General features: G+C 52.5%; 3 protein-coding genes across 3 annotated transcripts; all 3 read left to right on the top strand.

Moving 5' to 3' along the window:
* Positions 1-1,129: 1,129 nt before the first annotated feature.
* GMORB2_2267 (Heterokaryon incompatibility protein (HET)) lies at positions 1,130-3,241 on the top strand (the record flags this gene model as incomplete). The annotated part of the gene is made up of 1 exon (XM_035464247.1): positions 1,130-3,241. One exon carries the CDS (start codon positions 1,130-1,132, stop codon positions 3,239-3,241), a length of 2,112 nt encoding a protein of 703 aa, XP_035319957.1.
* Positions 3,242-6,184: 2,943 nt separating this feature from the next.
* Positions 6,185-10,739, top strand: GMORB2_2266 (Pfam:DUF1709; the record flags this gene model as incomplete). Its single annotated transcript, XM_035464246.1, has 3 exons — positions 6,185-6,199; positions 6,323-10,114; positions 10,203-10,739. 3 exons carry the CDS (start codon positions 6,185-6,187, stop codon positions 10,737-10,739), a joined length of 4,344 nt encoding a protein of 1,447 aa, XP_035319956.1.
* Positions 10,740-12,080: 1,341 nt separating this feature from the next.
* GMORB2_2265 (coronin-1B/1C/6) lies at positions 12,081-14,478 on the top strand (the record flags this gene model as incomplete). The annotated part of the gene is made up of 8 exons (XM_035464245.1): positions 12,081-12,114; positions 12,200-12,288; positions 12,373-12,515; positions 12,589-12,735; positions 12,828-13,249; positions 13,328-13,364; positions 13,447-13,561; positions 13,642-14,478. The coding sequence occupies 8 exons, from the start codon at positions 12,081-12,083 to the stop codon at positions 14,476-14,478; spliced, it is 1,824 nt and encodes a 607-aa protein (XP_035319955.1).
* Positions 14,479-24,988: the final 10,510 nt, after the last annotated feature.

Raw genomic sequence — 24,988 nt, 5'->3', positions numbered from 1 at the left:
TGGACGAAGAATGCACAGAAATAACGGCAACCTGGATGCACCTAGGTGAATGAATATAAGAGTTGACTATGCAAAGCTCGCCATCAGTGCAATTCTCCCATCTGGTGCGCTGGCGCAATGGTAGCGCGTAGTCCTCCTACTACCTTTGTGTAAGGTGGAGCATAAGACTAAGGCTCAGGGTTCGAGTCCCTGGTGCATCGATGTTTTTTATCACATTTTGCACCTTTTCTGTCATTTCTGTGTGTCTCACTCTTTACTGACTTATTTAATATTTTATTTTCCGTTCGTCATTTTATCTCGGCGAATTTTAATTATTATTTTTTTTTCGTTTCACCCCCCAAGCTCCTGCTACGACGTACTTAAATAAGCTCAGCAAGGAAAAGGAAGGGAAGGGGAGGGAGAGAGAGGAGAGCTACCTGCCTACCGTAGTAACAGTAATATAATCCCGGATGGTCTGTTTTTGTCTCGTTTCTTTCCATGGATTTACGTTTCTTCTTCTTTTCACTTCCATCACCACGTATAGCTCCAATTGATCGATTTCTCGGGTTGCACGCATGAGCGAGGCTGCAAGTACAGCTGGCGCATTGATTCGCTGCCGCCACGATTTGAGCTGTCAAATACTTCCGTACAGAGAGAACGGGGGGAGGGGGAAGCCATGGAAATACTGCAGAAGAGAGAGGCACACGCGTGCCGGACAGCAGCGCGTGTTACACTTGGGCAGCACCGACTCTTCGCCTCGTCAATTGGTGGGCATCACGTTCGTACCGTCTCTCGAACTGCCATCGGTGAGCGCTGAACCCATCGGGCTCCGATCCATCTAGAGATCCCTGCACGACACAACGACCTATCTCCAGCCCCCTCGTTCCTCTCTTTTTTTTTTGGCCTTCCTTCTCCCGTCCTCCTCCCACGAGGCTTTAGTGGGTCAGTCGAGCAAACTGACAGCCTGCCCCACGCCCGTGTACACCGAAGAAGGGTCGTCGCCCAAAGAAAGAGAAAAAGAAAAACCGATCTTACTATTGTTCATTGCTGTCATATTTTCCTCATCCTGCTACGAACCCCATCATTCTACGCACAGACCTGCACAGACACACAGACACACGTTACACCCACATACGCTCAGATGGCAGGTATGGGCAGATCGCCGCACGGCGATTCAAGCTCCAACAAGCGCAACAGCATCACCAGCCGACTATTCGGGTCCCTGAGGGGATCCCGAGGGGACACATCGACCGCCTCTCTCGACCGCCGCAGCTCCTTGGTCGGTAGCAAGTCCCACACCGGTGGGAGTGGCAGCGGCGGCAAGCATCACAGCAGCAGCGGCGGCAATGGCAGTGGGAGTCCCGTGCCGCGCATCCGCGAGTGGCTGGACGCGTGCAACCGAGAGCACGACCACCACTGCGCAACCAGCTCGTCCGCCCCCGACCCAGGCACGTTCCGACCTGTCTGGCTCATCGACTCGGCCGAACGATGCCTCGTCCGTGCCAAACCTGCCAACCGCTATGTGGCGCTGAGCTACGTCTGGAGTGCCAGCGGCGCCCCGACCACAACTACGGCCGCCACCGCGTTGGGCACACCAGCGACATCGGCCGTCAGCCACCACAACCGCCGCCGCCGAAGCGACGACACGTCGTGGCTGCTGGTCAAGGACAACGTCGACGTCTTTGAGGATGCCCTGCCGGAGGACGACCTCCCGCAAACCGTCATCGACGCCATGTGGCTGGCGCGCAAGGTCGGGCTGCGCTACCTGTGGGTGGACAAGATCTGTGTGGTGCAGGACGACGCCCAGGAGGTCGAGGCCCACATCGCCGGCGCCGCGTACATCTTTGCCAACGCCTACCTGACCGTCGTGGCCGCCCACGGCACCATACACGACGGCCTGGCGCCCATTCGCCCGCGCAGGCCAGCCAGCCAGAGCGCCACGCCGCCCTCCAAGGGGGCCCACGACAACCTCGTGCGCCAGTCCAAGTGGAGCACGCGCTGCTGGACGCTCGAGGAAGGTATTTACTCGCGCCGGAGGGTGTACTTCTTCGAGGAGGCCGTAACGTGGCAGTGCCACTGCGACACCTGGGAAGGCACCCCAACGAGGCACCCACGCGGTTCGTCCCGCCGCGATACCTGCACCAGCACGCTTTCAGACGCCATCTTTGCCTACCGCCATGCCCCCTGGCCCGACCTGGACGAGTACGCCCGCATAGCGATGGACTACAGCGCCCGCCGCGTCACGTCGGTCGAGGACACAGTGCGCGCCTTCTCCAGCGTGACAAACGTCTTGTCCCGCATATTCCCTGGTGGCTTCCTCTACGGCATGCCCCTCATGTTCCTGGACATTGCGCTGCTGTGGCGGCCACAGGCATCGATACGTCGGAGGGCCGTCGCGAACCGACCGTTCCTGCCGTCGTGGTCCTGGATGGGCTGGTGGTTCGACGGCGTGGCGGTGGACCTGACGCTGTGGCGCGCCGCGGCCGACTACCTGCTCGACACCGCGGCCGAGCGGGCGGGCAAGTCGGCGGGCAGTACGGGCGGCAAGAGGCTTCAGTCGAACATCATGTTCAGGGTGAAGCCGACGATCCGGTGGGCCGTGTCGAATCGCACGACCCACGTGCCGGTGGATAGCTCCGGTCTGCGATACCGGGAGCTGCGGTCGCGGCGCAACGCTGGGGCGACGCTGCCCCCCGGGTGGGAGCGCAGCGGGGGGTCGTCGTACTTCACGCACGACAGCGAGGAGACGACGCGCTTCAAGTACCCCATCCCCGTCGAGGACCCCCCTGAGGACGGGGACTACCCGTCCGTGCCCAACGAGGTCGCCATGCCGGGCCCGCTGCTGGCCTTCCGCACCGACTCGGCCTTCTTCGAGGTCGACTACGACGCCACCCTGTCTCCGCGCGACGCAGACATGAACCCCTCCGTCGCCGTGGGCAACATCTGGTCGCACAAGAACCGCTGGGCCGGTTCGTTCCGCGCCCACGACGGCTGGCTGGGCGTCCAGTCGTCCAACTACGAGGGCGACGAGGCCCTCGAATTCATCGCCATCTCCACGGCCACGGAGCGCAAAGGATCCCACGTCTTCAACGAGGCGCAGTACAAGGCCAACGTCGGCCCGGACGAGCTCGTCGACATTGTCAATGTCCTCTGGATTGAACGCATCGGCGACATGGCGTACCGTCGCGGTCTGGGTCATATCCTCCAGAAGGCTTGGGATGACCAGACTAAGGAGGAGGATGTTGAGATCCTTCTTGGATAATGATGAAACGTACATTTCTTTCTTTTTCTGTCACTGTGCTTTTCTTTTCTTTCCTGTCCGTTCTGCCTACCTCTCTGGCTTTCTTTCTCTTCCTGTACCTTTTATAGGATGGGGGAGAGGGAGAGCGAAGATATATGTATGTGTGTGATGTTTGTTTCCTGGGCAGCTACTACGAATTTGCCGGTTCGGAATGGTGTTTTTTTTCCTGTTTTTTTGTTTTTGCATGAGATGCCATTATTCGACTGTATGAAGGGGGCGCTGTTCTTTCCGATCCTCTACTGTACTTTTTTTTTCCCTTTTTTTTTCCTCTTCTTTCTTGGTTGGCGAACCAAGTACTATGTGGTGATGTCGGCGCACTTACGGAATTGTGCTCTTTCAACGAACCACTTTTACAACGTTCCCTCCATCTAGAGACAATTCTAGGGTGACGAACATGAAATGCAGCGTTCATGTCAGAATAAAGAATATCTCGTGTAGCTGTAACTTCGGTCTAGCCTCCACCTTGACGGATATAGATTCCAACTCTTTGCCGCAGAATATGTCAATTGCAGGATTGGTGTAGAGGTTATCACGTAGTGCCCACATCAGTTCGGGGTCCACTAAGGTCGCGAGTTCGATCCTCGCATCCTGTACAGCTTTTTTTTTGCCATTTCTTCGTTTTTGCCTAGAGCCTAGAGGACATAGTACTCCCGAGTATTACCAGCCTCACTGTTGTGAAAAGGAAGGAGGAGGTGTTTGTCGAACTGTGTGTTTTAAACAGCTGTGGGACAAGTGCCGAGATGTGTAACAACGCAGCCTTGTTTAGTCCGCCTCTTCAAGTGTATGTACTCGTATAGCAGCAGAGATGCCATCAACAGCAGGGAAATGGATGGCCCGATTTTATTTTTTGCTAGCAGTTGTATATGATGTCTGTCTTGTAAAAATAGGACAGTCTGTTGTTGTCATCGTGAAGCTACACATAACCGCAAGACCTGGCCCATGGGGCTGACTGTTACGAGTATAAACGTACGAGTTATATAACTCAGCAAGAGCGGACGGTCGCAGCGGGAAGGAACTCCCCGCGAGAAAGGACCCGCTCTTGCGAATTAATAGAAAGAAGAAAAACAACAAAGCTTGATCGGTTTTGCTATGGGTATGCCCGGACCAGGATGTGAGGTTTGGCCAATGTAAATATTGTCACTATTATGTCAGGGATGCTGCCCACTATGAAACGTGTACTTCATGCCGACTTTTTATGTTTATATAACTAGGGCCACTTGGCATTGTCAGTCCTTCAGCTCGGCACACCCCGTTGTTTACTCGTGCGGACCAGCGTCGATATCCGCTCGGCTTCTCCTACCAAAGGCCCTACATGAGTACGGACGAGAGCGAAGGATTCTTCAGTATGTGGCATGTCTTGTGCTGCGCCATGTATCAGTGCCATGAATCATCATTAGTTTAGTGGGCGAGAGAGAGGAGAAGGGGGAAAAGTGGCTCAACTGCTCACCCTCCCCCCGCGTCGGGAGACATTAGACTACCCTAGGCGTCATCTATTTATTTTGTTAAATCTTAGGATCTCAGCGATTAGTTCGAGTATAGTAATACTTTCTGGCGTCTGTTTCCGAAGAGCAGGGCTTTTGCTGAACAAGGGCATTCGAGGGCAGTAGAACGTAGGTGAAGAGTAAACATGTCCATGCTGCCGTTACTATTGGTTCTACTATATCGGCACTACGGCATAACACCAGCAGTAGGGTACAGTCGTAGAAGCAATCGTCGCATCTTATTGCTCGTATCGCCGTGCTGTCTCCATGGCAGCAGCATGTACATGTATGTACAGTTGCGGGTAGACAGGCAACGGTCAGTGGCCAATGCTAAGTCAAGGAGCGGCCCCTCCCTCGAGAGGAGCTAGAGGACCAGAGAGAGGTGCAGCAGCACGTACATGTAATATGTATTATGTTGTACGCATACAAAGGCTACGACAAATGGTGCTGATGCTAGACACTGCGCACGGGCCTAATCTACAAGTGTGCGATGATGGTCGTAATACGTGTTGCTAAGCAGTAGCTAGACAAGGCCATTGTGTGTCTGCTGTACTCGTACTTGAGAATGGAGCTTCGGTCATATGGGCATGCTGCAAATAATAACAAAACGCTTTGCATCATTATGAGTAACATGATAATATCTAATGCATAAACGAATCACAAGAGCCGAGTATAAGATAACGCGCGCAAAAAAAAAAAAAAAAAAAAAAAGAGAAGAAGCTTGCGCATTTCACACTACACGGAATTTTCAACAAGTAATACTCCGTATCAATTGCAGTAATAACAACAATAACTTGTATTACTGGCACGTGAAAACAGTGAGAAAGAGAGAGAAAACGACATGCAGGGGGGGGGGGGGGGGGGGGGAAGAGAGGGGGGGAGGAGAAGCATTCAAGGCCCACATGACGATGTCGCACCTCTTGAGGTTTCCCTGGCAACGACAGCGATAAAAACCGCGGGGACACTATTGTGTTTGTTTTGACCTGGTCCAATGACGGCTGCCAACGCTTTGTTGACCAGAGGGTCGTCGCCCTTAAACCATCGGGAACCCGCCTTCCCGCGCATCTCCTTCCCTCCCTCGCAACACTAGGTTTGGGACAAATCGTCATCACTTGTTGTCCTCAACTGTCATCTCAATTCTTCCTTCTTCCTTCTCTTTTTTTTGTGTCTTTTTTTTAACAACTTGCGGCTTCCCGTCTCGCCTCTTAGTTCCGTTCCGAATAGTCGGTCTGCTCTTGCTGCTTCATCCTTTTTATTTCCCAACCATCATCATCATCCGTCTTTGCTTGAATCCACATTCACTACCTTGCAACATTCCTTTGTACGTGTGGCCTTGATTTGTTTTGTCTTCGACAGTCGCGTGCCAACGTGCCCACGTCTGGCATAGGCCCGAGGGAGAAAAAAACATCTCAGCTCAGCCAGTATGGCTTCTGATCCGGTATGTTTACCTTCCTTTACTAAAAACAAACAACAAACGGCCTCGTCTATTGTGACTACTACTACTACTAGTGTGAATCGTTGGAACTAACCTGCCATCCTCCCTTGCCTTTCCATCATTCAGGTGCACCCGCTTCGCATCCACAAAGCCACTCCCAACTCTTCACCATTCAAGATGACTGGCGGGGCGTCCCGTCCGCTATCTGAAATCTCTCCTATGGAGAAGAGGCGAAACTCCCCGAGCTGGTACCATCCTGCCACGTCGCCCAAGGTGAGTTGGTCTCTGGAATGCAACAGCTCTAGGCGCGCCTCATCACGTCCTCAATCTGACACAGTAGTCCAGAAATCCGGAGTCAGCACAGACTCATCGCCATTCCAGTCCTCCCCTCCCGAGGTCGCCACATCGCCTCGCATGTTTTGGCAGAACCGAAACTCCGAGAATAAGCTCTTCGGTCGTTCAGGTTCTCCTTCACCAGTCCGACGGTCTTCCATCGAACGTCTCCAGAAAGCCTCGCGCGTCAAGAACAGCAACATCCTGGCTCTCGAACAGAAGCAGGAATATGACCCAACTAGGCTCCCACAGATCGAGAGACCCCTTTCAAAGCTACAGGGGAGCCCGTTTCGCAACTCCTACTCGAGCGGCCTCCGCTCTCCAAACAGCAGTGAACGCACCTCTGTCGACTTCGATCGGCCTCGCAGCTTGATGATGAGCCCCAAATCCACCGTTGACGCCGCGAGCCCCTCGCCATCGCCCACCAAGTCGTCCATGTCCCCCACCAAGCTCAACCGCAGCTTCAACCATGACTTGGCCCACTGGTCGGCCGAAAACGTGGCCGACCTTCGTCGGCTGCCCAACGGACACTCCCTGCACCGCCACGCCAAGAGCGTCACATTTGACGCCGCTCCTCCCCAGGTCAACGAGTACGAGATGGCCACTCCTGACCTCTCATCCATCGGCACAAATTCGCGAGAAGGCAGCTACGAGTCCATGGGAGACGACGACGACGATGACGACGACGACGACGACGATCTTCTCTACGACCCTGCGCGCATCGAGCCGCACGAAGAGAGCTTTGATGCCTCCCTCGAAGACACGAACAAGACGCCAGTCGTCGGCCCTGACGAGTGGCGGGGTGACAGCCCCATGACCCAGCAGCAAGACCGCTGGGATTCCAGCCCAATGCCCCACGCCTCCCCCATGGACATCGATACCCCGGAGACGCCCAGGGGACGCTCCGGCTCTGTAAGCTCCAATGGCGAGCACCGTCCCCTGCCCCCTCTCCCCGACCTGACTGCTCCTCCAAGCCACGCCAGGAGCCAGTCTGGCGCTTCCTCACCCGCCTCGCCTGGTCTCTCTGCCACGGCCGAGAGGCTGCTCGGTTCCCACAGAAGCCTGCCTCCGCCGCCTCCCGCCTCTTCGACCACAAAGTCGGATATTCAGAGCATTGGGAATGGGCGCATGACACTCGAGGAAAGGCTGAAGCTCATGATGTCGACTGATGATAACGGCAAGTCGGCTGCTGAGCTTCAGCGTGAGCGCCGTCTGCGACGTGCCAACGGTCGCGAGCGCTTCAGCAGCCCCATATCCGACCCTGAGGTCAGCGTCACCGACCTTGACGAGGCCACCGAGCAGCATGAAGCGGATGACACCGTCGGCGACATATCGGCACTGGACGATTACCAGTTTCAGACCCGGATCTCGCGGGAATCCATCATGCGTCGCGTCAATGGAAACAAGGACTTTGAGCGTGAGTCCGACTACAACTTCTCCTCGCCGGCTGGGACCCCCAGCCCTCGTCGCAGCCTGGCCAGGAACCCCGAGAGGCAGACACCCCTCGACCCTGATGTGCCTATCCCGTCCACTGAGGAAGCGCCTCTGGATGATATTGACGAGGATGACGAGGAAGACGAGGGGAGTGTAATCATCAACCGACCTGCCGAGGGCGAGTACGATGACGAAGACACCTTTGAGGACTCGTACCTCTCTTCGGAAGTCGATCTCCAAGACCGTGACCCGCGCCTCGATGAGGACGACGGAAGCCACTACTCTGGGCAGAACTCCTTCGACAAGGAGGAGGAAGAGGGGGAGATCACGAATGCCACCACACCTGAGGCCGTAAAGGAAGCCGCTCCAGAGCAGGCGCGCACACCTGAGCCCGAGGAAATCCACACGCTCCGTCCCACCACGCCTACCCACGAATCTGGTCTTGGCCAGTCTCTCCCTGACCTCGGTCCTCACACAAGACAGTCGGACACTGCACGTGGACTCGAGTCGAACACCCTCTCCAAGACTCAGGAGGCTGGGGAGGCCGAGGATGAAGTCCGGCCTAAGAGTCAAACCCCTCAAACCCCACGGACTCCCATTTTCCATGCTCCCAAGCCTGAGTATGACGGCTCTGGATGGGGTGAACCTGATGAGGAATATGAGGATTACTCTGATGAAGAGGGCTCTGTCATACACCACCACGTGTCGGAGGACGAGGACAGCATCTTTGAGGATGCCCCCGAAGAGGCCCCCGCTATCCCTGAGAGGATGGCAACTATCAAGGCCTCTGGCTCCAAGCTCAAGACGCGTGTCTCCAACACACCCTCGGACCTGACAGCCATGCGAGAGGCTCGTCGACATGTCAGCCAGGAAATTCCCGAAGTGCCGCCGATCCCTCAGAAGCACCGCAGCAGGCTGTCTCGCGAGCCTGGGTCGGATGACCCAACTTCGGACGGCGACGTATACCTCGAGCGCCATCCCAGCTTCAAGGGTCGCAGCCTGCAGCTCGACCTCGATCTCGGTCTCAGCCTCGACCAGGATTTCGAGAGGGTCATTGAAGCACAGAAGCGCGGATACCTCATGCGCCAGAACACCAAGGTCGTGACGGCCACCGACAAGGATGGCGATGAGAGCCGCTTCTCTCACCTGAGCGCCAATTCGGCCCCCGCCAATAGGCCCCAATCATGGGTTGTTGAGCCGTGGAACAGCAAGGCTCGCAGGAGCAGCGTCAAGAAGCAGGCGCCGGCCAACAACACCGGTCCTGTGCCGCCGATGCCCGGCCAGCAGAGCAACGCGACGGCCCTCAAGGGTGTCGTCGAGGAAGAGGAGCAGGCAGAGCCCGCCCTGCCGGAGACGGGCGAAAGGGGCCGCCTTTTCATCAAGGTCATGGGCGTGAAGGACCTGGACCTGCCGCTGCCCAAGAATGAGCGGACGTTCTTCAGCCTCACGCTGGACAATGGTGTCCACTGCGTCACCACGGCCTGGCTGGAGCTCGCACGCAACGCCCCCATAGGCCAGGAATTCGAGCTCGTGGTACCCAACGACCTCGAGTTCCAGCTGACGCTCAATGTCAAGCTGGACAAGCCACCGCCTGTCAAGGTAAATGCTTCGCCCGCCAAGATGGCCAAGCCGAAGACATCAACCTTTAGCCGCGTGTTTGCCTCACCCAAGAAGCGCAAGGAGCTCGAGAACCGCGCGCGGGAGGAGGAGGAGCGCTTCGCCCAGCAGCAGAGGGACGCGCAGGCGCGTCACCACAATGCTGCGCCTACGGGCTACGATCTCCTCTCTCCCCTGGCCGCCGAGGACGGTAGCTTCGCTCGCTCCTACGTGTGCCTCAAGGAGCACGAGCACCGTTGCTTTGGCCGCCCATACATGGCGGAGATTGCCTGCTTCAACGAGTGGGCTACCGAGGAGGCGGCGTTTGCCTCGAGCGTGAAGAGCAAGCGTGGCAACACGGCCGTCGTCAGGCGTGCCCCCTACAAGGTTGGCAAGCTCGAGGTGCAGCTCCTCTTTGTCCCCCGTCCCAAGAACACGACGGATGATGACATGCCCAAGAGCATGAACTCGTGCATCAGGGAGCTCAAGGCTGCTGAGGAGAGGCTCTCCCACAACTGGGAAGGTCATCTCAGCCAGCAGGGTGGAGACTGTCCCGTAAGTTTTTTTTTTCTCCCGCTCTCTCATCCCGCACATGTCCTCCCTTTCTCTTTATTGATACGTATTCACTGACAACGGTCAACAGTATTGGCGTCGCCGCTACTTCAAGCTCGTCGGTGGAAAACTGACGGCTTACCACGAGTCGACTCGCCAGCCCCGCGCCTCGATCAACCTGGCGAATGCCAAGCGCCTTATTGACGACCGTCAGAGTCTGACGGAGAAGGAGACTATGATCAAGGGCGGCAGGCGTCGTCGGTCGGCATTTGCCGAGGAAGAGGAGGGCTACATGTTTGTCGAGGAAGGCTTCCGGATTCGGTTCAACAACGGTGAAGTCATTGACTTTTACGCGGACACAGCCGAGGACAAGGATGGCTGGATGAAGGTGCTGTCCGAGGTCATCGGGCGTGAAGACCACAGCATGGAAGACGATCCTGGCCGCCCTCGGTCGCGAGCCAAGTGGTGCGAGCTAGTCCTCAAGCGCGAGGAGCAGATGCGTCGCCGTACAGAGTCACGCCGAGTTTCAAATGGTCGGCGCGTTCCATCAGGCCGTCGCGTATCGGCAGGTCGCCGAGTGTCAGTAGGTCGGCGGGTACATTCACGGACCAAGAGCATGTTTATGTGAAGGACGAGTAACGTTGGACAGGAATTGATAACGTGTGCGGTCTGATGATGATAAGAACGACACTCTTGCTTTTTTTTTTTTCTTACGAAGACAGATACACCTTTTTGGCCTGGCGTTTTTCTTTTTCTTTTTTGAGGATGTACAAATGTAGCATTTCTTTTTTTTCCTTGTTTCTCTTCTGTTTTCTATGCTTCAGGTTTCTTCTTGTCTTTCTTCTCTCTTTTCCTCTTCCATTCGAAGCTGAGCTGTACTACTACGGCTCAGATATATTGTCTATTGGTATTTTTTTTCTTGTCATGCAAATGGCTTTCTTTTCGGTTTTCCTCTCTTGATCTCTGCTACTTGTGGTTCTTTATTACCTTGTATTTTTTTTACAACTCAACTTGGAGAAGTTTTTTATTCATCGGTCTAGAGGAGGCGGAGGCGGAGGCGGAGGTGAATGGGGCGGCGAAAAAAAAAAAGACAAAACGATCCGCTGGCGTAATCAGGTATTTTCTTTGTTTGTTTTGTTTTCTCTCTGCTCTCGTTATCGCTGCCTTTTTTATCTCTTTCTTTCTTTCTTTTTTAATTTCGTTCTCTCATTTATTCGGTAATCCTCCTACTACCTAGTAGTAGTAGTAGTATTCTTGTATCGCGGCCAATCTGCAGGGGATGAGGTGAAAAGAGGAGATGGGTGTGGAGGAGGTGTGGGTTCAATGATTGGATCGCGTTTCAACTTCTTGTATCAAAGGCTGAGGTTTTACTATTGCAATAAAAAGTTTATAAGTTTTAATTTTGTTGTTATTATTACTTCTATTGATATGATGCTCTCGACTTTACTCCTAGAGAGACTCAGTCGTATTACCTTGCAGACCGGCTCTCGGTGGTTGGCCGAAGGAGAATGGCATATACTAAGTCACGTGATTCATCTCTCGTCGTCGTGGAACAGGGTGGCTTAGAGGGCTCTCTCTCAATGCCTTTCTTCTGGTCCATTCCTAGCCCCGTAAAAAGAGAGAGAGAAAAGGATACGTACCTTTTCTCCCCCTAAGCTGTAGGGAGTACATGTACATGTAAGAGTAGAGAGATTCTTGAGGGGGGGGGGCGGTTGAGAAGCCGCACAGCAACGAGCAACCAGTAGCAGCAGCTACTACGGTACTCAGTACTCTACCTCTACTAGCACCACCAATATTACGACGTACGGTCGCTCCTTGCCCAATTCGTTTAAACTGCCGCCCTCTCATTCTCTCCAGTACTGTTCTCAGTATCTGAGGGATTCATATCCTTCCTCTCTTCCCGACACTGTTCCCTACATATCGACATCAACATAAGCACTTTTCGTGACTCAAAGAACACACCGTCAACATGTCTGGTCGCTTCGTTCGCGCGTCAAAGTACCGTATGCTTCTCACCAACCGCCCGCGCACCCCAGCCAGCCAGCTTAAAGTGATGACCTGATCTTACCTGACCTCGACAACATCTAGGACACGTCTTTGGCAAGTCGACGAGGAAGGATTCCTGCTACGATAACCTCCATATTAGCCGCAATGCGTGGGACACCAACCTGGTCAAGGTATTACGCTCTCGAATAAGATCGTTGGGGAGGGAAGGGAGGGAAGGATGTGGCTGACGAGAAGGTCGAACGAAAACCAAATAGGTCAACCCTGAATACCTCTCCGTCAACTGGGATGCTTCTGGTGGTGGCGCTTTCGCTGTCATCCCCCTGAATGAGAGGGGCAAGCTGCCCGATGTCATCCCCCTGTTTCGCGGACATACTGCTGCTGTGCTCGACACCGACTGGTAAGTATGGACCACGCCCTGCACGGCAGACACACGAGAACGAGAATAGTGACTTGCTGACACGGCAGACAAGGAACCCTTTCAACGACCGCATCATTGCCTCGGCATCCGAGGATGGCAAGATCTTCATCTGGGAGGTCCCCGAGGGGTTCACCCTCTACACTGACGCCGAGGAGATGCCTGATGTTTCGCCCGTGAGCAAGCTCAAGGGCCACCCCAAGTGAGTTCTTTTCTTTCCTCATCTCTGTCGTCGTGGGGGAGGGATAGCGCTCTGCGTGATTATGACTGACCGATCCCCTTGCTTTGCTTCAGGAAAGTCGGACAGGTCAACTTCAACCCCTCGGCCGAAAACATCCTAGCCTCGGCCTCAGGCGACTTCTCCATCAAGATCTGGGACATCACCACAGGCCAGTCGCCCCTCGCCCTCAAGCACGCCGACGTCATCCAGAGCCTGTCCTGGAACGCCAGCGGCAGCCTGCTGGCCACTACGTCGCGCGACAAGAAGATCCGCGTCTGGGACGTCCGCCAGGAGACGCCCGTTCACGAGGTCCAGGGCCACGCTGGGGCCAAGAACAGCAGGGTCGTCTGGATGGGCGAGCACAACCGCTTCGCCACCACCGGGTTCTCTCGCATGAGCGAGAGACAGATTGCCCTCTGGGAACCGGGGAGGGCCGAGCCCATTGGCGGATTCTCCCTCATCGATAATGGCACTGGTGTCTGCATGCCTTTCTGGGGTGAGTTCTGGAATATCTCGGTAACGATATATATATGTATATATATCCTCTTGAAGCTGACACCGCTCTCGCCTTCAGATGACGGTTCCAACTGCCTTTACCTTGCTGGAAAGGGGTGAGTGTGCTCTTGACACGAGAAGGTTGGTGAATCAGGCTAACTTTCTCTCCCTCTCTCTCTCTCCCTCCCTCTCTCCCAGTGACGGCAACATTCGTTACTACGAGTACGAAAACGACAAGTTTGAGTTCCTCAGCGAGCACAAGTCTCTGGACCCCCAGCGTGGTCTGGCCTTTATGCCCCGTCGTGGTATCAACGTGAGTGCTTTGGTAGAGAGGAGGTGAAGAGAACGGAAGGAGGAGGGGGAAGAGAGTCCATATATCTGACACACTTCCAGGTACACGAAAATGAAGTCATGAGGGCCTACAAGACGGTCAGCGACGCCTACGTCGAGCCCATCTCATTCACCGTCCCCCGTCGCGCCGAAACGTTCCAGGCCGACATCTTCCCCCCGGCCGTCGGTATCAAGCCTGCCGTGAGCGCCCAGGAGTGGCTTGACGGCAAGACTGGCATCCCCACCAAGATCGACCTGGGTGATGTGTACGAGGGCCAAGCCCCCAAGGATATCGCCTCGGACTACAAGCCTGCGCCCACCCCTGCCGCCGCCCCCAAGCCAACTCCCAAGCCTGCCCCTGAGCCCAAGAGTGAGGAGCCCAAGCCTTCGGTGGCTGTGCGCGGCCCGCCCCCCAGCGTCAATGATCAGAAGAGTTCGATTGCCGCCATGGCCAGCAAGTACCAGGACAACGAGGGCGGAGACGGCGAGGACGACGAGGATGACGATGACGCCTCCAGCTTCGAAGAGATTGCCAAGCCTCCCCAGCGTGCCACCCAGCCACCTGCCAAGGTTGAGACCAAGCCTTCCTTCCCGTCTGCTGCTTCCGCCGCCGCCCCGCCACCGGTCAAGACTCCGACGTACGCTCCCTCATCTGCTGCTGCCGCTGCTGCTGCCACTACTTCGGCCAGCGCCAGCAGCGGCTCCGACTTGTCGTCCCTGGATCAGATCAAGCAGCTCCTCGAGAACCAGGCCAAGATGATGTCGGCCCAGAACGACAAGATTGGCATGCTGGTCTCGGAGGTGGACGCTCTCAAGAAGCAGGTGGGCGCTTCGTCTTCACAGGACCAGAGTGAACGCATCAGGCAATTAGAGCTCGAGCTTGAGGAGGCTAGGTCCTAGATCTTGGAAGTCCTAGGTCTTGAAGGTCCTTTTTTTTCTCTGATGGGGTCTACTGTTGTCGTATGGTCGGTTCAGGGGCTTTTCTACCGTATGCAATGTACATGTATGTACGAGTATGTATGTGTGTGTTTCGTACAATAGGTTCTTAATGTGGCCGTGGTGATGGGGATGTTGTAAGATGGGAGAGGTGAAGTTTTTTTTTTTTTTTTTGAAAATAGATGTAGGTAGCCAGCGTGATGTTGTCAAGTCTGATGTTTGTCAAGTCTGCTTGTCCGAGGTGATGTTTGTCAGGGATGAATGGGAACTTGAAGTCTTGAGAATACATAGTTGAGGTTGAATCTGAATCTGTTGTGGACTACCCTGTACTGATGTTGAACACTCCAGGTAATTTTTTTCTCGCATAATTATATACTCTTTTAACGACATGGTCATTGATAGTGTGATGTTGAATCGAGTGCCTCCGTGTCTGAAGAAAGGCAGAAAGAATATTTCGTCAACAACCAAGATATTGAGTCGGGTACTATTATATACAGGATAGTCTTTTTTCTCTTCTCCTTCTCTCTTCTCCCTATTTCCTTCGTAATGAGATGCTCAATCCTTACAGTAAAAATTTTTTTTTTTAAAAAAAAAAATAGATATGTGATGCAAAGACATGGATGATGAAAGGAACATACGCATCAAAGGACAAAAAAAGAAGAAGGTTTCTATGTCTATCAACAAAGGTTAACGGCTATCGAAAAGAGCAATGAGCAAATGATGAAGGGGAACAATGATGAAAAAAAATCTCTTTCTCTCTTTCTCTCTCTCTCTCTCTCCAAAAAAAAAGATGGAATCCTACTTTTTTTTTTTTCTATTTCTGGCTACGGCGGCAAATCTGATTCATTATTACTCTGATTTCCAAAAAGGAATAGAGAAGAAACATAGCGTAAGAAGGAAAAAAGAAGGAAGGGAAAAAAAACCTGTGGCAGTCAAAACATTGCGTACGCAATCATGTTTATAGTGCCTCAAGATGGATGAAATAGTCCCGCACTGGCGGAGTGAAGAGGAAATGTTCTCAGTGTCTCAGATATTCGGCGAGGACCGGGGGGGCTCAGCAAAAAGCAAGGCCAGGGCAAGAGGTGTGTATTCAAATTATTACGTGTAGAATCAATGAGCTCAGAGGAGGTTCAACGATGACACAGACGGAAAGAAAAAGTCAGAAGAGAATATCTGCCAGAATATTGCGGCCTCGGGGACGGGTCAACAAAAGGTCTGGTGACAAAGGGAAATGATCAATGGGGTCTACCCCCAAGCTACATGCGTAGCTGAGGAATCCAACATCATGACAAGAAAGAGAAACCAACCCCCCCCCGCAATATCCACAATGATGGACATTATTCGAAACGGTTACAGATTCTGTAGGGATCACAAAGGTCCCTAGAGAAGGAAGCTCTTGGATCAGTCACTCCGTCATCACACGCGTCCGCAACCGCATATAGCACACTACATGATATGAACAAATAAAAGGAGGGGCGGGGAAGAGGGAGAAAAAGAGAAAGGACTGCCGTTACTCAGTAATACTAGGACCTGGTCAGTATAATCACACAAGTGACTACATAATACTTACTCGACTTGACGAGTTTCATCTTCATCCGAGCAGAAGTCTCGGGCGCCAAGGAGAGGGGCGCGAGAGAGAGAAAGAGGGATAGAGAGAGAGACTCGCGGATGCCAAGTTTCGGCCTCTCAGTTCTCTGTCGTCACGTTACCGTACCTGTACAACTATGGATCATGGTAGCGACCAAGGTCTCTCTCTCACACACACACTCTCTCAACATTTTCGGTAGACTCATGCCCGTAACTGCCGACGCTCTCTCTCTCTCTCTTTCTCTCTCTCTTTTAGTCAACGCGCGCTCTAGAGAGCATGCATATATGCACTGGCAGTACTACAGTGCATGGAAACCAACAGCTGAAACCGGTCGAGGCCGAGGGGGGCAAGGAAAGTCCTCAATCGATGGTCTTGTTCAGCGTCACAGGGCCATGCTCGTGGCCCCATTCACCAATCCCGTCGGAACTTTTCATGCAAGGCACGCCAATAGCGTGAGAACCAGACACGACGGGTGGTGGACCGTTGCAAGGATCCGAACAGAAATACCACCCTCCCTTGTCAAGTCGTACTTGCACGGAGTTCCATAGCTTTGACGTGCAAGGGTTGTCATTCAGCATCTGTATGAGTACTCGTATATTCGTGCTGGTAGACTCTGTTGGTGAAGAAGAAAAGGGTCACCACTTAGTTATAGAGAGGGAGACAGGTATAGGGAGAAAGAGAGAGGGATAGAGAGAAAGAGAGAGGGGGAGGTTGTGGTGGAGGTCATGATTGTGGTGGATGTGGTAGAGAAAAGACCCCTGACCAAAAGGCGCGTTTCAGGTCAAGAATAGGCTGCCAGTGTAATTTGTACTCCACAGACTCCAAGAACTAATGCGGCAGGGAATAGGAAGCAACGGTCATGGTACTCATGACGGCAAGATTGAGAGGGTTGCTCGTAAAAGGAAACAACATCTCTGTGTGCGCGTGTGTGTCGGCCGCTAGCGTTGGCGATATGAGCAGACAGTCGCTGCACTATCGTTGGGGGCATATAGAATGCAGACAGACCATGTGGTGCAAGGTGGGATGATGGACAGGCGATACGAGACATCCCGACCACCAGTGAAGCTGAGGGAGAGAGAATGGAAGGGACAGAGACAGGAGAGAGAGGCTAGCTGATATGGGGTTGCATATGCCGTGGTAATAAGAGGCAGTGCTCTCTCGCACGAGGACTCGGTCGGTGGGATATATGCATATGAAGGTGGGTAGGCTACGGATTGTAGAGTATCGTAGTATTCCTAGTCGCAGCAGTAGTGTTAGCATGTGCGGACTATTAGCACTGACAGCTCACAGCAGTAGTACGCAGTGATACGCTGCAGCAGTAGTGATATCGAAGTACGAGCACGAGGCGGAGTCGGCAGATGCACGTATTGACGGGCTGATGGATGGATCCTCGAAGGCTAGGTCCTAGGATGATGGATCGGACAGAGTGGTAGCGGTAGTGGACACTGAGCTACCTAGAGGCTAGAGGAGTACTCGTATAGAGGCACCGGTGATGGTGGCTATGGTGGTCAGACGGCAAGTGGCCGTACATGATATGATGATCGCAAAGTCGATGACCGGGGTGGTTTGAGAAAAGAGGCTACCCTGTCCAATGTGCATCGGCTGGGCTGGTTTCGGGGACGACGGGACGGGACGGTCCCTTTCGAAGGTGGTCAGGTGACCTCTTCTTCCTTCTCTTTTCATTTTCTGATATTTGACCGATCAAAAGATGCATGTACGAGATTGAGGAAGGAGCGAACCATTCATCGGATAATCATATTCACGCGGAGAGTCATTTTAGGTGACGTTGTATATGAGTATGTAGCCGTTGTTCTTGATCACATAACAGCTGCTAGCCTGGGCTGTTGACTGAGCTCCTCTGTCAAGACCTCTGCAAATACCTCTCTAAATCTCTCTATGATGATTACATCTACAAGAGCCCATAAACTTGAGCGCGTAGGCTCTTGTTTGCGTAGAGAAGACTCATTATATAGGCATAGGCCGCTGTAGAGGGAGAGGAGATGGAGGAGGAAGAAGAAGAAGAAAGAAAGACGGCAGGAGCAGCCGGTTGACGACATCGTGACACTACTACTAGAGACGGGCATGCGAGTAGCCATAGCACCTGGAGACGGAAAGAGTGACTCGTACTGCTGCTGTAAGAACCCGTTACATTAGTCTGACAAGAGAGGTGCTAGCCTATCAACATCAACAGTGTTTTTTTTATTTTTATGTTAAAAATTTTTCTTTTACTTTGCTAGCAATAATAGTAGCTACAGCTATGACCTGAAACGTCCCCCAGTAGGTATGGCGAGCCCTTTTCGGAGAAGCAACATTGATACTCCGTAACCGATGCAAGGGGTTTCACCTTCTTGGTACAGATTACTGTCCGCGCAAATCAGTATAGCACTTCTAGGGAATCAAGTTTTTATTGTTTGTCTCCTCTGCTCCCTTTGTTCCCCTCCCTGCAGCGTGGATGTGAATCATACAGATACATGATTTGCCCCTGTACCTGGTAGCTGGCCGTAAGAGCAGCCGACTGTGCGGCCAATGTACGGGCAGTGTTGGACAGGTGCTGGATACAGCCAGCGAGTATTGTTGGCCTATCGGGTACAGGATCGTCAGGCTCCAGCATCCAGCATGATGACATTGTATTATCACTCCGTACCTCGGTACTAACCCGTGCGTCTATCGGCAAGTGTACCCCCGTACTCTGTGCAGATACAGCATCATTGTCTTGTCACGTTCAATTGTCGTCGTCGTCGTCGTGCATCAAAGTGTCGGCACGGAGACGGTTGATTGGACCGGTTGTGGGGATTAAGCTTGAGGGCCTAATTTTAGCATGGATTTTGTCTTGTCTGGTGCTCAGTCATTGTCTCTCATTGCTTAGGGTTTATTGTATGTTTATTGTATGCTACTATTCGTACGTGCTATACGGAGTACATGTAATCTGTACAGATTACAGGTCGCGCGGCCCGGAATCTGCTCGTGCTCGTACCTGGAATTATGGATCTTGACCTGTCTAGAAGCTGTCTAGTCTTGGGGCTATCAATCCTCTAGGCTCTAGTAAACCTGGCGTATAGCTATCAATCCACCTGTACCTGTCTTAACCGCCCACTCACTTTCGGGCGGCTGCATCGGGACCCAGTCAACGCACGCGAGATGATTCTGCTTGCTGCTGCTGCTGCTGCTGCTGCTTGCTGCTGTTACCCGCCTGCATCTCGCAAATCTATCACCGTCCCACCTTCTCTTCCTTCCTTTCTCTTCTCTCTCTCTCTCTCTCTTTTGCCCATGTTTGAAGGAATGTGAGCACGGTCGCATCGTACGCGACCACATGGCTACGGCGCCAAGAGTCTCCGTTCGGGAATGTGTGGTGATGCCATCTATTTCCTACCCCCCCCCCTGCAAGCCTTTCTGTTCTGTTCCATCTGAAAGAGAGAGGGTGAAAGCGAGGAGAGGGAAAGAGGACTGCTGTGTCTGTTTGAGATGCTCTGATTTGTTTGATCGTCGCATCTGGACGGGTGGGGGAGGGTCGGCGGCTGGGCTCGTTTGCGCCCTCTCTCTTTCCTCTGTGATGGACGGAGACAGTATGGAGGACTATTTGCATGTTATCGCCGCAGATGACGACGGGAACCTGCTGACCAGGAGCTCCCTCTCTTGATCGGTGCGTCGTCCCTCTCAGCTGGATAGATGGAGCTCGAGCACGTACTAGTGGCCGCTTGCGGTTACGATACGATCGGGCTACTACTGGTGATAATCCCCTTCGCTAGTGTAGTGTATCGTATGTATCGTAGTGCTTCCCCCCCCTCTACGAGTATTTCTATCAGTATGATCAGTATGAGCACAGAGCGCAGAGCCACCGCTAAACCCCGAGATGGCGCAGAAACTATTGCAGAGTCTATTGCCTCTATCGGTTGATTGGTGATGACCGTGATGGAGGCTGGTGGCTTGATGGAGATTGTTTTCTTCCTGTTCTTCTATCACCTGAACTAACGGGTACTACAATCTACGTCTACGACTCTATGAGCGGGAAACTCGAAATTATCCAGGGGCATTGCAGCTGCCATCAAGAATCTTGACTTCGATCACCCCTGTCCAACATGGGGCACGGGCACGCGAGACTTGCACCAAGAGAGACTCTGAGTCTTGAGAGAGAGAGAGAAAGGCATCGGTTGAATTCCTTTCGGATCGAGCGGGGGGGGGGGGGGGGGGGGGGGGGTGGAGGTTCCATTTTTTTCTCTTCCTTTCTCTTCCCCTCCCCCCTCTCTTACCGACAAGGCTGCATAATGAGGCAAGCTTTTTTTCTGTGGTGAAGCTCGTACAGCATGTCCAAGGGCTTTTACCACCACAAAACAAGCCACACATGTCGCTATTGTTTAGAGGACAAGGGGGGGAGGTTGTTTTCGTCATCAACTCGTGCATGGGCAATCGCCCCCGTCACACACGAGTAGATCAAACGAGCATGTTGGCTTACAAAATAATGCTCACACTCTCTCTGTCATCCTTAGGACGAAGAATTCTCCGTAGATCGGGGAGGACGACCCATTATCATGACCTTTTCCCTTGATCAACAGGGCTATTATTAGCAGTGTAACCTTTTGTAGAGATGTCCCCCCCCTCCTCTCTCCTTCTCTCTCTCTCTCTCTTTTGCCATCACCCCACTGGATAATACGTGGCACCTATTGCTGTGGAAGAAGAAGCATTGTCAGATCCTCCCTGTGTCTGCGCGCGCGCGTATCTGTGTAGCATATTCATACCTCTCGCTCTGTAAGAGCGTGTCCAATAGGTGAAGACACATGTGCCTACGTCCAACCTCACATATCTTAGCGCTATGAGCATTTTAGGACCTATTTTTTTCCTTGATGAAAAAAAGATCTTTTTATGTCCTCTCCCGCCTCAAGAAAGATGGATTAACTCCCGCCAAACCCGAAGTAATGTTGAGTGCGTGTCGCAGGTTTGTAGGGTGCGTTTCATCTTTGACAAGGTGTCGTTAGTGCGAGAATGCCACTACCACCACCACAACTACTCTTTCAGTAATACTCTCTTCTCTGTACGAGTACGAAGAGTACGAGTGTGACGAAAGTACGGATGCTTCCTAGTCCTATGCGTCTTGTGGTACGGGACTGACCTTCTGCGCAAAATCACAGCAACAACAGCATCAACAGCAACAGCGACAATAACAACAAGCCGAAGGGAGGGGGGACGACACCATCAACACGACCGCCACATGGATAGCATCATTGGATCAACCCCCAAGTTGTACAGTATTATTATGTGCCTGCGCTGGCCGAGCATGAATTGTGGCTGGCTCTTCCCGGCTTGCCACTTTGTGGTCTCCTTTTGACAAAGAGTCTGAGGTCTGTGCTGGCCCAACCAGAAGTTCTGGAAGCACCAATTTCCTCGCACCGGTTTTTTTCATCTATCTATAAAATTGAATTTATTCATTTAGTTTATCTCTCATGATGTACTATCCGTGCTCAAGGAGAGAGAGAGTATTACGCCGTTGAAAAGGTCATGATCAATGCTGATATTAATGCTGGGAACAGTATCACTCCGTAGCTCTCTCGTCATCTTTCCGAGTCTACGGAGTAACAGCTGTCGTCCTCTTGCTGTTATATGTCATTACGAGGGCAATAACGCCACTCCGGAATTTTCTGATTACTCTCGATAAAGAGACTCTCCCACGGTTCCAGACCGTCCTTCGAGTTGGGAAAGAGGAGAATAAAAGAAACTGCCCGACACAATTGCGGAGTTCCCTCTCCTGCGTGCCCGTCATTGCTGTCAAGGGCCCTCTTCCCACCCTTGCTCCCGGGGAGCACGAGCCGTTGCGAGGGGACCGTGCCTTGTCTACATGTGTACTCGTACGAGGGTATTTGAGAATTTGTGTTCTTGTAATTGTATATTGCACGCGCCCCCTGCCCATACAAGAAACAGAAAAAGAGAGAGAGCTTAACAGGATGTCCCCGCCCATACGACGTAATACCTGTATGGATCTGTAGATAAAAATCTTGGTTACGAGAGGAGAGATATTATTAGCAGTCAGTGCTACATATAGCCCATAGGTGATGCACGTAACAGTCAATAGACACAAGGCGGCCGACGAGAGTTTCTGTTACTGGTACGGTAGAATGTGGTATTATGGGCCGTCTGGTCTGCCTAGGTGGAACATGGTCTAATTTGTTCTTACTACGTCGTGACTTGGTGCTGTTGGCCCCGATCTCTGTCAACGTAGGATAGGTAGCCGTAGTCGTACTTGCACAAGCAGGTGTAATGATGCGAGCATCATGCTTTCTTTTTCTTTTTCTCCTTTTTCTTTTTATCCTCCCGTCTATCAATCCTAACGGGCGGTGTGCTCTGCGCACGCTTGCTGGCGTGGATGAGATTCATCTGGTGGTTCTACCATCATCCCTGCTACCACGAGTATTACCTTGTGTGTACGGAGTACAGCGAGTACTCGCCGTACCCATATGAACAATACTCCGTAGTCCGACGAGGGATGGATGGCCAGCTACTTACCTAGACAGACAGTCTCTCCGAACAGCAATAAATGAGTGGATCCCTAATAGTTGGCTGATAATATAGCAGGCACATTCATCGCGTAAACTTGCCGGATGATTGTACAGGATGATAGTACTCGTAGATGATGAGTCTCTTTTATTTCCTTTCTTCCTCTTCTCTTCATTTGCAATACGTCTGTATCAATAATAATCTGTACACGGTCAACGCTTTCTACGGTTGAAATTCAAATGAGATCAATCGCACTCGTAGTCGTCTCCCTATGAACGGAATCCGGTATTGAGAAATAACAGTGAGGAGTAGTTAATTTAGGAGTGAACCACTTTGCTGCCGCTCTCCCCTCCTCCACGCCCCCCCCCTTCCCCTCGCGTCAACTAACCGGTTATTGCAAGCATGAACAGTACGATACCTGTACGCCTGCGTATATTGCACGACTCGGTTGATAGTATCAATATATGTTGGTGACACAGGACGGGACAGGAAAAAGCAAGGAAAGTGTAGAGAACAAAATGAAACTGCTAGAGATTCGGGCAGTTGGGGGGTACCGTCGTCGATACTACCTGTAGCACGGAGCTGCTCCGTGCATGTGTAAGATGATTCCGCACATGGCGACAATCACCTTCTTCCCTATCCACAGCTAACAGACATAGTGTACGGGTACGTGCCAGAGAAGAGCAAGGTGAAATGTCGCTTGACATTCCGGGGGACGAGACATGAAACGGGGAATGGGCGGACATCGGCATGCAGGAACGGCTAGACCCATGGTCAGTCGTCCTTGCCTGGCTGGACTCGTACTCGTAGAGTGCTTTCCCCCTTCCTCCTTCCTTTCTTCTCCTGCTGTTCTTATGTGCCAAGGTATACTCGTATATGTATTATTGCATTATTGACCGTGCAATACATGTATCGCTCGATGGTTCGGACATGCAAGTATGTAATTACAGAGTAAATGACGACCCCATATTCGTAGAGGGAATGGTTCGTACGGATAAGAACATCGATACCTTGAGAAGGGTATCTATGAGGCGAACCGTACCTGCCGAATACACGGCGTACCGAGTGCGGTGCAGCGTAAGAGCTGCTCGTACTCTCGTACTCTGGTACGTACAGCTCCATGTGGTAGCCGTTGAGATATGGGCTATCCACAATGCCCGATGAGGGCTCCACCGGCGAGCGCAAACGAGGGTCGAGGGCCTTGGCTCTGGGAGGAGAAGAGATCCAGTTTTTCTATTTTTTTTCTTCTATTTTTTTCTCTGCAATTCTTGTTATTCAGTGTATTACATGTATTTACTCGTGGTGGTATGGATACTCTCCCTGTGCAAAGCACTGCATATACATGTACTACTCGTAATCTGTACATGCTAAATAATAGCAGTACCTGTACGGAGTAATACTAGTATTTATCATATAGTAAGACAGAGTTGTACGACATGGTCTGATGTTATACCATTGTTGACTGCTTCCGAGTATTAATATCACTACTGCTAGAGTGCTATTACTCAGCATAGCAGTAGAACGTAGTAGCAAATGTTCAAGAGTGTTGAGCAGCATCGGCTTATGATTCTAAGTCGTTAACATGCGGGTGGCACTTGTGTGTTGTATTACATGTAGATAGTATTATATGTGTAGGTAGTATTACTCCGTAGTAGTAGCAGCCAGAATCGATGCCATCCTGGACCAGCGAAAAAAATTAAAATATAAAAACTAGAAAAAAAGAAGAAAAAAAAACCAATCGCGGTGCCCACAGCTGTCCTGCACAGGCTGCATCTGCATTTTGCCTGTGCTTGTACCTGTCCTCCCGCGCTTGCGTGAGTCGCCAGGCACGTCGAAGCACCTGTAAATGTTACGTCGTACCTATAACAGCGGGACTTGGGTGGGTTGGTGGGCGAGTAGGTGGGTGGGTTCGATTTGATGGCTCCCAGGACCCGTCCAGGGCCTGTCCAGGGGTAAAGAGGGGGGACTTTTCCTTGTACTTGCAGGCGCCCCTTGTCCTGGGGGTGGCTGGGATGTACAAATATGTACCTTATATATACACCATTCGCCCACTGATATACGAGTACTCGAATGTACTGTCGCTGCACTCCATCTATAGGTACTCCATCTCATGCAAGAGGGCATTCGGTAGGCCACTGGTGGAATCTCTTTACCTCTTCCTCTGTGTCTCTCTCGCTCTTTCCCACTCTCACTCTCCCCCCTGTCATACTCGTACCCAGGTACCCTTCCTCTCTCTCTTCCTCCGTCCTCCCTCTCTCAGCACCGCCAGCTTCTGTCCCGTCCTGTCCTATCCCATCCATCCTCTCCACCCTCTCTCTCTTTGCACCCCGGTCCTTCTCCCATCCACTTTTCGGCTCGCTTGCTCGCGGGCCTCACACCTCTCTCTCTTTTTCTTCCACCCCC

Source organism: Geosmithia morbida (assembly GCF_012550715.1).
Source record: "Geosmithia morbida isolate 1262 chromosome Unknown scaffold_12, whole genome shotgun sequence".
NCBI lineage: Eukaryota > Fungi > Ascomycota > Sordariomycetes > Hypocreales > Bionectriaceae > Geosmithia > Geosmithia morbida.
This window is presented reverse-complemented; position numbering and strand designations above follow the sequence as displayed.